This window comes from Pristis pectinata, chromosome 23 (assembly GCF_009764475.1).
Source record: "Pristis pectinata isolate sPriPec2 chromosome 23, sPriPec2.1.pri, whole genome shotgun sequence".
NCBI lineage: Eukaryota > Metazoa > Chordata > Chondrichthyes > Rhinopristiformes > Pristidae > Pristis > Pristis pectinata.
In genome coordinates, this window is record NC_067427.1 from 16173816 (window position 1) to 16186975 (window position 13160).

The 13160-nt window shown below is 41.7% G+C and overlaps 1 protein-coding gene across 1 annotated transcript; it reads left to right on the forward strand.

Moving 5' to 3' along the window:
* Positions 1 to 1153: 1153 nt before the first annotated feature.
* Positions 1154 to 9974, forward strand: LOC127581970 (major urinary protein 3-like). The gene is made up of 6 exons (XM_052036788.1): positions 1154 to 1321; positions 2384 to 2526; positions 3537 to 3607; positions 6547 to 6657; positions 7236 to 7341; positions 8030 to 9974. The coding sequence occupies exons 1-5, from the start codon at positions 1205 to 1207 to the stop codon at positions 7304 to 7306; spliced, it is 513 nt and encodes a 170-aa protein (XP_051892748.1). The 5' UTR covers positions 1154 to 1204; the 3' UTR covers positions 7307 to 7341; positions 8030 to 9974.
* Positions 9975 to 13160: the final 3186 nt, after the last annotated feature.

Here is a 13160-nt window from a genome sequence, read left to right on the forward strand (position 1 = left end):
GCAAAGTTGCAAAATTCCTTCCCTGAAACACATTAGTAAACATGCTTCATCTTCATGATGAAGCAACAGTTTTGGATAGTTACTTCCCTGATCTCAGCCCAAATTTGTTGAATTCTGTTTCACAATATAACAAAGCAGGTAGTGACATGGGAACCTATGATAATTCAGTTCTGCATTTCCCATAACAACCTACATGTTGTTACCCAACATTTCTGGGCAAAAAAAAACAATTTAGCCACAATTCTTCACAAAAACTGGCTAAAACAAAATTCTATTCAAATAAATACTGACAAGGAAATTGCAGGAATTTCAAGGATCACATATCAGATGGGATGTTTGGAAAATCTGTTTGTTCCGAGATAATAAGATTGAGTTATCAGGCATGGTTCTGAACTCTTGCCTCGTCTCTAGAGATTGGAACAGAAGACCAGGATTGCACTCCAATCCAATTTACGGAGTGCTGGACAGTAGGAGTTGCAGTTAAACCGAGGCCTCCCTACCCTCTTACACAGATGTAAAATAACTCTAGCAGCTGCCAGCCCCATCGATACCCAGAAGGAGACTTGCATTTACTTTGCACCTTCCATGATCCCAGAGTTCCCCAAGAAACTTACAAGCTTCTAAGTACCTCTGAAATGTTGTAACATAGGAAGCACAGCAGCCAAATTGTACACATTAAGTCTCCTCAAGCAACACTGTAATAATGTCCATATTAATATGTTTTTGTGGTATTGGTCAAAAAATAAATATTGCTCAACACTCTGCCTGCTCTTCTTGAAGTAGTGGCTATGGGGATATTCTACATCCAACTGAGAGGGTAGTCAGGCTTTGGTTCAGTGTCCCAGATCATGTCAGCCTTGTTACTGTGCTCACATTCCTGGCAATGGGCCTTGAACCCACTGATTTGGAGGCAAGAGTGTCACCCATTGAGCAACAGCCGAGACCAGTCAACATGTTCAGCTCAGGGCTACACAGAACATTCCATTATTGCTTCATGCAGAAAGTTTCTGTTAAGTGATCTTATTTGTGTAATAATACTTTATGGCAGCAGTCCAAGAAAACACATCATCCTGTGATGAAATAAGAAGTGGGTGGATAGCTACTGGGTAAACATTGTGCCAGTACTCGGATTGCAACAAACCCCAAGGCTCCTATAAAAACCCCAGAGCTGTGCACTCTCTGCGATCCATGAGCAACCAGGACAATGGCTGCCTTCACCATGCTGGTCTTCATCGCTATCAACCTGATTCAGTCATTCACTGCTGTTCCTTCAAACTGCGAGATGCTCCAGCCGAGAAAGATTGACCTGAAGAGTACAACGGTAAGACAATCACAAATAGAACTAAAAAAAAGAAACAAATAACTCACAGTTTTGCAATATTTGTCAAATCCTTTGTTCAAAAGCATTTTCATAAGCAATGAAGGTTTATGAAGCATAGTAACTGTTGTACGGTATGAAGCATGGCAAACTGTTTGGATACAGCATGCTCCCACAAACAATGTGGTAACGACCAGCTGATCTGTTACCTGTGAAAATGGCTAAACATGACCCAGAACACCATGATAAATCTTCTTTAAAATGGTGCTATGGGATCTTTTGTGACCATCTTGGAGGGTGATGGTTTAATACAGCACAGAAAGACAGCTCAAGAGTCTTTAGCTCAGGTTTACTGACTGAAACCTGAACCTTGTTCTACCAACACAGAACAATTAGCCCAGTGTGTACCTGAATACTTGACTTTGATTCAAAATAGGGAAGTCACTTTGTCCCTCAGAGATATGGTTTCAGATGCAACAGGTTTGTTTGATCTTGAAATCAAGTCCAGCAATAAAATCATCTGGACAATGGAAACGGTGTGTTTTACTCTTTTTCCTTCAATGTTTCTGTTCGTTAGTTATAAAAAATTTGGAGCTGGCAATGGGGAGGATCATTGGGCTGAATTAAGGATCGTGGAACTGAGTAACAATAAGTCTTTTCACTCCCCAGTTAGCCTTGGGGAGGCAGGACACAAGGATGGACGTGTCAGTTAACCAATGACATGGGTGTGGGGAGGGAGGCAAGATGCCACATGAGGAAACCTCTGGGAATACATTCAGCCAGACTTGGGAGGGGGTTTCCCGATTCTCAGTTAAGCTCCAGGTAACTGTTTTATCATGGTGCGCGTGGTTAGTGCTTCCTTTGCCGAACCGGACTGATTTCTCCAGCCATCGAGGTGGTGGTGGGTGGTGACCCTGGAACCTGGCTGTCATCAGAGAACATTGCCATTTTGTACTTTTGACAATTATGTCACAGAACCTTTGTGATGTATCCCACGTGTCCATAAACAGAAACACTGCACAAAGCCCCTTTACAATGATGGCTTTTACTCTTCACCCCCAACAGTTCTCCGGCAAGTGGTATTTACTGCGTTGGGCAACACAGTATGAACCTTACCGAAAGGAATTTGGCCACGTGGACAACGCATTCTTTCTGAACTCTCCTATCGTCCCAATGAACAAAACGTTGATGAAGGGCTACATGCGGATGTAAGTCCACTTTACTCTATGCCTTCCATTTGGTAACTGGCTGAGCTCATTCAGCCCTTTAAGCCTGTTCCTTGAGCCTGGGCAGCAGGTGGTGTTTCTGCCTCACAGCTCCAGCAACCCGGGTATGAACCCGACATCCAGTGTGGAGGGTGCGCACCTCCCTGTACCTGTGCATTTCTTCCGCGTGCTGGATCTACGGATTGGTACCTTAATTAACTGCTGCAGGGTGGTAGGAGGATCCAGAGGAGCGGATGAGAAAAGCTTACAGAGAATTGGTGAAAGGGGATTGATGGGATTGTTTGGAGCTAGCATGGACATGATGGGCCAAATGGCCTCTTTCACTGTCAGAACAAAATATAGAAAAGCATTAACTGTATCCATCCTCCTATTTCTTAAATTGAGACACAAGAGACCGCAGATGCTGGAATCTGGAGCAAAAAAAAACAAATCTGCTGGAGGAACTCAGCGAGTCAGGCAGCATCTGTGGAGGGAAATACACAGCCGATGTTTTGGGTCAAGACCCTTCACCTGGACTGAAAGAGTAGAGGGGAGATGGCCAGTATAAAGAGGTCAGGGGAAAGGATAGAGCTGGCGAGTGATAGGTGGATCCAGGTGAGGACAGTTAATGGGCAGATCGAGGAGGGAGGGGTGGAAATTGCAAGAGGCTGGGAGGTGAAAGGTGGATGCTCATCACCTGAAGAGTTCTGGCAGCTCATGGGGATGGGCTTCAACCCATTTATTAGAACTACAGTCTGCACCTGAATACAAAGACATCGGAGCAACTCAACTGAGCATCCACAGGGGAGGGAATAGTCCAACAACAAATCAATCCATCAGATAAACTATGGCCCTAGAGAGGGAGGCTGTGGGCGTTGGTATTTGAAAACAGTGGAACCGGGCAGTACTGTGGCAAGGGTAAAGAATGCAGTAGCAGTGAACAATAAGTCAGTAACACAGAATGGACCCATCAGTTCTTGCTTGGACATTAATTTCCTTTTTTACTTCACCAGTGGAGATGAATGCATCTCTCAGATGGAGGCCTACCATTTATCGAGTGATGGTGTGGATTTTACCTCTGAAGGTAAGTACCAAAGTTAAGAGTTAAACAAAAATATGACAGGTTGTGTATCGCAGCTCAGATGCAGCTATGAGGACATGATGGGCAGATACATCACATTGATAAAACTTAGAGGAGTTTTCAAACTTGGGGAAAATCATTAGCCACTCATTTCTACCATTCAAGGTGATGACGCCAAGTTGATCTAACTTTTGCCTAGAAGCTAGCATGCAAAGCGTTTTTTTAGGAACTAATCCAAAGTTCAATTTTACCTGGAATGGATCACAATAGCAATCCTTTCTGAATGATATTTCACCATTCAAAATTGGACCAGGCACGTCCATATGCAATCCCCGTTAGGGTATCTGATGTTTCACTGGCATCAGCTACACATAGGATGACATAATTATCCACAATATCACCCATCTTTGCCCACAGTAACACAAATTGGAACTGAGAGCTCCACACAATAACTGTCATGGGACAGGCTCGATAAAATTAGCAGCATATTGTACTAGTTTGTTGCTTCTCTTGCTAAGTTAAGGGATATTACTGATATCAGGATAGCCGACTGGACAGCTCAAACATCTTCCAAAAATATATTTGTTCTGGGTGTTGCTGGCAAGGCCAGCATTTATTGCCCAACCAATATTTGCTGCCTTCTTGAATTTCCCCAGTTTTTCAGGTGAAGGCACTGCCACACTGCAGTTAGGGAGGGAGCTCAAGGATTCAGACCCAGTGATGATAAGGACCAGTGATATATTTCCAAACTAGGACGTGTGGCTTGCAGGGGATCTTGCACATGATAGTGTCCCCATGCCCGTTGCCCTAGTCTTTCCTGGTGGTAGAATGCATTTTGGTGATGATGCACACTGCAGCCTCTGTACACTGGTGGTGGAGGAATGAATGTTTAATGTGGAGGAAGGGATGCTTTGTCCTGGATGTGTTGAGCTCCTTTGGAATTGTAGGAGCTTCACTCATCCACCAAGTGGTCAGTATTCCGTCACACTCCTGATTTGTTCCTTGTATTTGGTGGAATGGCCTGGGACATCAGGAGGCAAATCACCCAATGCATGAGACCCATCCTCTGACCTGCTCTGATATTTATTTATGTAGCCGGTCCAGTTGATTACCTGGTTGATGGCAACCCTTGGATATTGATGTTGGGAAATTCCATGAGATAATGCCATTGAATATCAAGGATAGGTTATGAGACCCTCTCTTATTGGAGATGGTCATTGTCTAGCATGTCTATGGTTTCTAGTGTTATTTGCCACCTATAAGCCCATGTCTGAAAGCTGTCTACATCTCATTGTATGCAGACATGGGCTGCTTCATTTTCTGAACAGTTGTGAATGGAATTGAACATTGCACAACCATCAGACAATAACCTTACTTCTAAACTCTTGATAGAAGAAAGGTCATTGCTAAAGAAGCTACAGATGGTTGTGCCTAGGATATTGCCCTGAGGAACACCTGCTTTGATATCCTGGGCTTGGATGACTGACTGACCTCCAATAACCGTCTTCCTTTGTGCAACATATGACTCCAGCCACGGAAGTGTTTTCTTCTTGATGCTCATCGACTTTTACCAGGACTCATTTGATGCCACATTTGGTCAAGGGCAATCATCCTCACCCCACCCATGGAATTCATCTCTTTGGTCCATGTTTGGACCAAAGCTGTGATGAGTGGTCCTGGCAAAACCCAACAGGGCATCAGTGAACAGGTTATCATAAAATAAGTGCTGCTTCATAGCACTGTCGATGACACCTTGCAATACTTTGTTGATTATGGGGGAAAATGATTGGGCAGTAATTAGCTAGATTGGATTCATTCTACCTTTGGTGAACAGAACACGCTGGGCACTTCTCCACATTGTCAGGTAGATGGCAGCATTGTAACTGTACTGGAACAGTTTGGTTGGAGGCACAGCCGATTCTGTAAAGCAGCTTGTCAGTACTAGAGCTGGGATGTGGTCTTTCCTGTAGCCTTCGCTGTTTCAGTGCTCTCAGACATTTCTTGGTATCACGTCATGTAAATCAAATTGCCTGAAGACTGGCTTCTGCACTACTAGGGATCTCAGGAGGGAGCCAAGGTGGACCGCCTGTTTAGTGGTTCTGGCTGAACATGGTTGCTAATGCCTCTGCCTTTAACACTTATGCTGGGCTCCACCATGTTGAGAATGGAGATATTCTTGGAGTCTCCACTTCTCATTAGCTGTTTAATTGTCTGCCACCATTCATGATTGGAGGAGTCTGGAATATGGTCTGTGAGGAATGCTGCCATGAGTCGATTATATTAGGCTACTGGTTGACCATCTCTCCGAATTTAGACACACAGGTGTTCATGAGGAGGACTTTGCAATGTTGAATAGGATGGAAGTGAATCTGCTGTGTCTGAAATAAGTGCCTTGGTCACTGCCAGGTAGTCTGCTGGTTCTAATCTTTTGCTGTTTGAACATCATAGTAACGGTACAACAAGTGGCTTGCTAGGCTTATCACAGGGCATTTCAGCCAACTACATAGGGTGGAGCTGGATTCATACAAGGGCCAGACAGGCAAGTATGGCAGATATGCTCCCCTAAAGGACATTAGTGAACCAGATGTTCTTTTTTTTAGAATGCCAAAATGATAGTTTTGTGGTCATCATTATTTAGTCTAGTTTACTCTTTTTTAATTCCAGATCATTAACTGAATTTAAATTCCACAGCTGCCATGGTGGGATTTGAACTCATATCTCTGGATTGTCAGTCCAGACATCTGGATTAGTAGCCCCAGAGTCTAAGTGCTATGCCACCACTTTAATCCTTTTTCAATAACCTGGTACATTTAATTCCTAATTCTGACCTGCAGCCATATCTCAGTAACAGCCACCACATCCAACTCTTCTTCCTGAACATTGCTTCCTACTTGGGAAATTGTCAACTGGGTGAAATAAGTTCTTTCTTCTTTTACTTGCAGCCAAACCATTTATGGTGTTCAGAATTCTCGACACAAAGATTCATACTTCCTTGCTTTTCCACATGGAGGAGAAGAGAGAAGGCAAAACGTACCACACAATTTCCCTCTACGGTGAGCACATGTTGCCTTGTTCAGGAAAATGCTAAAGGAAGAACAGTTTCTAAGCCAAGCTATTTGTGAAATGTCGTGGGTCAGAGGTTCTATCTTATCTCCTACCCTGCCACTCCTCCAGCCCCCTTTCTTATTCATTCTCACATCTCCCACTCCTTCAATCCTTCCATACATCCATCCTTCTGCCCATCTGCTCTTTACCCTTCCCATCCTCCCCACCACACCTTCTGCTCCATCCCTACATTCTTGCTTTTCCCCTCGCTGTCTTGTTCCCTCCACCTGCATCTCCCTTCCTCTTCCAACTTGCCCCTTTCACCCTTCCCCAATGGCACCATCTCTCCCCGCTCACCCACTTTCCCCTGCACTTCTCCACTTTGCCTTTCCCATCCTCCCTTCCTCCTCCCAACCCTGTCCTCCTTCAGCTCTGCCCTCACAAACACGATTGCCTTATTGTCAGATGTGCCACCTCGCAGATGAGATGTACCAAGGCTACTTACTTTCAGCAAACTGGAAATCAAAATCCTCCTCAAGATTCACGACCAGGAAACATAAACCATTTTATTTTTGTCCGTGAACAGGTCGAAATCCAATTACAATGGAGAATGAATTGAAGATCTTTGAAGAACATGTGCAAATGTGTGGGGGATAAAGAAGGATAAAATCATAGTCCCACCTCAATTGAAGGTTAGCTTCCTATTTTCATTCCTGCTAGAAATGCACAGGATATAGTTTTCACAGCCTGCATGCAGAGGCTTAATTGTTATCTCTAGATAATAATTCCAACCTACACCCATCATCTGCAATCTCAAAAATGTAAGCTCATCAAAAATACTGTCCATGCCCAACTTGCAGTTTTCTACCCATCAGCACTGCCCGTGTTCACTGACCTAGATTGTTTCCCAATCTCCATTTTGAAACACTCCTTTTTTCCCCCCCCAAGTCCTCTCGTTCTCTTACTCTTACAGCTTTTTCAGATATCTGCACCCGTCTCTAATCCTGGCCTCTTGAACCACCCTGATCTTAAGCATTCCACTACCATGGCTGCACCTTCAATTGCCAAAAAAAGTTCAATTTTTCTAATCATAAGTTTGAGTGATATTTGGCAGGGATTTTGCTAGAAGTATCAAAGATCAGAGAAACATCAGAAGAGATTCTATCAACAATCTTCATATTGGAGTAGCCTGGCTCTTCCCAGATGCATGGCTGGAAAAAAGAAACTAAAATCTGTAAACACATGATTCAAACTAAACTAGAATGTGTTATAGGATGGGTGAAGCTATCCTTTAGACTACTTGTATACTCTAATGGAATGAAAGTTGTACCATCTTAAACATGTATTTCATTGCCAAATGCTTTGTTTTCTTTCCTTCAGGATGAGTGCAAGCCGTAAGACGCAGTGGAAGACATCAAATGAAAATAAAAGCACCAACAGCTCAGTAAAGAGGAGCTTTGGAAATCACTGTCTACCATCACATTTCCAAAATTAAATTTCTGTATTAATTCCAAGTTAGCAGAGCTAGTTATACTAATTTAGCATTAGTTTTAAGACTATTTTCTGACAAAATTTGCTTTTCCCAGTCCAAATAGGGATTAGAACAGAAAAGTAGGTTCTCCTGCTCATGCTACATAGGATTTAAATGCAGTTTAATCTGACAACAATGCAGTGTCAGTTTGGTTTGTTTAGGCCTGCAGCTAATGACAATGCTCTACCCAGCCAGAGTGACAATGATTGAATAATGTCCCTGTCAATCACTGCTGCAAGTTGCTAAGGTAGATTTCAAACACAAAATTTATGTAGCATTTTTCCATGCACAGCAGTTTCTGGAGAAATTACCCTTTCTTTTAAAAAAAAATTGGGAAAAGATGCTGTATTTGTTTACTTTGCTCTTTTGACTCTGTTTCTCTGAACCGTGACTTTGTTTGTTGAACAATAGACCGTCTAAAGGTTCTTAAACAGTGAGCTGACAGACCAGTCTGCAGGGTCTGGAGATGAGCAACAGCAGGAAATAGAGCCAACACTTTGGTTACTAGTCAGACATACTCCTCCTCCCAGGAAGGACCCAGAGCAAATGGTGTGTCTAACCAGCCTCCAAGGAATTCCCTTGTGGCCTCCAATGACAAAGGTTTGAATAGGAGCATGTTACACAACAGTCAGCTGACAAGGTGAATAATTATACCTTGCCATTCTCCTCACCAGCAACACCACAGATGTGGATAGACACACTTGAGGGCAACTATAACTCTCAAGCACGCAAGGAAAACAAAACAGTCAAATCTGAAGTTTTATTATCTGGATAGGGGTATAAAAACACTAGATCGAGAGGGAATTCCATGCAGTCTTTTGGCTTAAACTGGCCCCCATTATTTCCTTTTGATTTACAGTCATTATTTGAAGCTGGTTGAAGAATGAATGAAGCACTATGACGAATGTGATTTCTCAGAATACTTGATCACGGGAACAGAAAGTAGTAAGATTAGTCTATTCAAACAGTGGAGAATTTTAATGAAAGGGGAAGTTTCACTTCTTTGGAGAAGTGTTTTGACAAAAGGACACGAGGGGAGAAGAGATATTTATTTTAAACAGTGAATTATAATGATCTAGAAGGAGCTGTCTGAAAGGGTGGTGGAAATAGATTTAATTATAATGTTCAAAAGGAAAACAAATGATCTCAGAAAAGACATGCAGGGTTTGGGGAAAACTGCAGCAGAGTGAGAATAATTAGATAACTCTAGGTGCTGGCAGAGGCAACCAGAAAACACTGGGTCTTTCTGTTTTAAATTATGAATTTATGATATGTCATTGAGCTTAAGCTCCTGAATGCTGGAAGTTTGCCTTCAATGCCATTGAGACAAGAACACAATGATGATAGACAAAGAGGAAAAATGAGAAAGGAAAATGGTCAATAGGTTCAGAGAAAAAATTTAGAAAGAGCTGGCAACAAAGAGATTCTGAACAGTACAGCACTGGACAGGCCATTTGGCCCACGATGTTGTGCCGATCATGATGCCAATTTGTACTAAATGCCTTCCTGCTGTGCATCATCTATATCCCCTCATATTCATCTGTCTATCTAAAAGCCTCAAACTCCATCAAACTGCCTGCTTCCACTATTACCCTGGTAACCCATTCCAGACACCTCCCACTCTTTGCATAAAGAAACTTGCCTCTCACATCGCCTTTGACTGGTTGTCAAAGTTTGAGTTATCAGATTTCTAAGGATTTATAAAAATGATCTGTATCGGTTTAAATTACGCTAACAGTTTATTAGCTTGTGCTCTTTTTGCTTGAGATTTGAATAAAGAGTGACAGTACTACACCTGGCCATGTGATCATTGCCCATTTAATGCACAAAGAAACAGAATATGAGATTGGGAAAGTGATAATTAGATGCAAATGAATGCATCTTCAAATGACTAACTAGAAGCCATTTACAACCACATATAGTCAGATAGTAATCTAATCATAGAATAAAGGGAACATATGGAAATGCATTTTATGTGGAATAAGCAAGGACTTATTCTTTCTTGGAAAAAAATACCTAACTTATAACTGTGCCACACTGATTGCAATATGACACAATTAAAGTCACTACCATATTCAGTATTTCTTTCATGGTAATAAATCTTTTCTCTGCATAGCACTATGCTGCTGGTTATTTATTAAATGTGTTTATGCATCAAATATTGCAATGCGCTAAAGGATCTATTTTAAGCTGAAATAGTGGATGAATGAAAGAACAAAGAAAATGACACTGTCATGTTGTCTCCTGTGATATCAAAATGCCCCAATGTGTTTCACAGCTGATTATGTACTTTTGTAGTGCAGTCACTGTTGTAACACATGAAGTTATAATGATGTGATCCTCTCACTAAATCACTGGTATCACCGCACTTTGAATACCATGCACAGTGTACATTGTTACCATACAAGAATAGTGCAGCTCTTGAAAGGATGCTGAAGACAGCAATCAGGACAATTCAGAGGAGTGAGTGGTTGATGGCCACTAGATAAATCGGCACGTTCTCACTGGGAAACCAACGGCTGAGGAAAAGATACAACTGCTGTGTTTAGGATTCTAAAGGAACTTGATAATGCTGAGTTTAACAAGGTATCATACCTTATGCAAATTACTGGAGCATGGTTGCACCTGAAAGGGAGTGAATTCTAAACTAATCTGTGGGAACAATAATTGAGCAAGTGGTCAATCTGTGAACCAGGCTCCCTAGATAGACAATAGGAACAGCCAGTATTAATCCAGGCAAATTCAAATTAATTACATTTCCTTTAGAAAATGACAGAGTTTAAAATATAATCTGAGATGTGACATAACAACCAGAGATTATGGGAAGGACATCCCTGGGACAAATTCAGACTCATGTCATTTTCTGTGGAAATTTAGCAACAGTACATACAAGAGCTTCAAGGAGAGGGGAGAGAAGGGGACTGGGTGAGGAAACATCAACCAGATGACTCTTTTGAACTGGGCCGCATGAACAAGGATGTTCTCCTGTTTAATCCTGGTCAATATTAAATTAGTTCTTCTTAAAAAGACTAAAAGGCACAATAGTTAAGTAGTAGTATTACATGGTAGTTACGGAAAAGAAATTAGCCATTCAGTCCAACAGGTCCATGCTGTGTCTATTTTCCATGTTTCCTGCTTCCAGCCTTTCTTAATCCAACTCCATCAACAGTTTCTTGAACTTCTTTCTCATGTTTGTATAGCTGCCCATTAAATGTATCTATACTATTTGCCTCAAACACTCCCTCTGGCAGTGAATTTCTTAGGCTTGTATCTCTCTGGGTAAAGATTTTTCCCTGAACTACTCACTGGATTTATTAACAACCATCTTATATCCAAGGTAGCTGACGTCACAACTGTACAGAGCTTCAGTTACGGGTGAGGTCAAGTGAAGGGAATTTGATGGGTGTGATGTGGAGGAACTCACAACCAGAGATTCTCACTTCTGGTGGTTACCAGGATCCAGACAAATGGCCTCATCAAGCCAGCTTCATACATCCTCCTCCATTCCAGAGAAGGCAAGTGTGTGTGTGTGTGTGTGTGTGTGTGTGTGTGTGTCTCCGGGGGGTGGGGGCTGCTGATCTCATGGACCAGTGGGAAATTTTAAAACTACACCTTCACAGCTGATATTCCCCTCTCCTCCACCCTTTGCTCCTCACTGTTTCTTCTCAGCCATTTAATTTCTGGAAGGGTCAACAAACACAGAGAAAATATGAGCTAATAAGGGGCTAATAACCTTGCAAAATTCCTCTCAACCCTCTCAGAATTACATGAAATTATGAATTATGCACCTTGAGTGTATCCAAGTCAAGGAGCTCACATGGGGCATATCTTTTCCTATAAAGTCACTTGCCAACAGTGAGATAACAATAAATTGGTTGTGAAGATTAAAAAATTTCAAGATGCTGGAAATCTGAAATAAAAACAGAAAATACTGGAAAAACTCAGCAGAACTGTTCTAACGAAGGGTCTTCAGCCTGAAATGTTAGTTTTGTTTCACTTCCCACAGATGCAGCCTGACCTGCTGAGTATTCCCAGCATTTTCTGTTCTTATTATAATAAATTAGTTAAGGTCAACTAGGTCACTGATATTCATAATACAAACTCAAAATAAATTAGCCTTCTGGATGGCGATCAAGTGCACCAAGACTGAGATCAGGTACAACTCAACACACCTACTTCAGGAAAGGGAGGGAAATTGTCAAAAACAAAGCAACAGAACTAAAGAGGATGCAACTATCAATAAATTCACAGGAAAGCAAGGAAAACACTGGCCTTTCACCTCATTTTCTTACACAAAATAGTCAACACCTCCCTGATAAATATTGCCTAAATACTTAGTATTTATTCAACTATGCAGGGAGTAAGAACCTTGTAACCGTGGACAATATTATCCTGTCCCAGTTGTTATTCCACAGGCCAAATGTTGACACATAGTACTGGCGCCAGCAGGGTTCTCTCACCGTCTCCACTTTCCATGTCATCTCCAACCACAGAATCCAAAATAAACAAACTACTTCAACCACGAAAGCAAAATGGTATCATACTAAATGTTAAGAGAAATTTACGAAACTCTGTACTTACATGCACTGACTCCTTGGTCACTTTTCCAACTGGTAGTATGTATGTGAAGTCCCAGTTTATCAAAACTTGCAGACTCGGCCTTAAAAATTTCCTCAGCCCACAATCAAGGGACTACGTCTACCATGATGCTATATTTCTACATAGATAACAGAATACGCAACATACATTTTTAAATTAAAAAATACTAAAAATACTCAGTAGATCAGGAAGCTTCTGTGGAGAAAGGAACAGAATTAATGTTTCAGCTAGCTGACCTTTCCTCAAACTCTGTTTTTCTCTTCACGGATGCTGTTTGACAACTTGAGTACTTCTAACATTTTTTGTTTTTCATTCAGGTCTTCATACATCCATGATATCTTGCAAATGCTACAGTTAATATCCAATTAAAAGTTATTTAAT

What these genes read in the sequence shown, in the direction of transcription:
- LOC127581970 (XM_052036788.1), top strand. Translation starts at nt 1,205, where the DNA reads ATGGCTGCCTTCACCATGCTGGTCTTCATCGCTATCAACCTGATTCAG. An exon ending in TGTGGATTTTACCTCTGAAG is followed by an intron (nt 3,608 to 6,546) that starts GTAAGTACCAAA and finishes TTTTACTTGCAG; the next exon opens with CCAAACCATTTATGGTGTTC. An exon ending in CCACACAATTTCCCTCTACG is followed by an intron (nt 6,658 to 7,235) that starts GTGAGCACATGT and finishes GTCCGTGAACAG; the next exon opens with GTCGAAATCCAATTACAATG.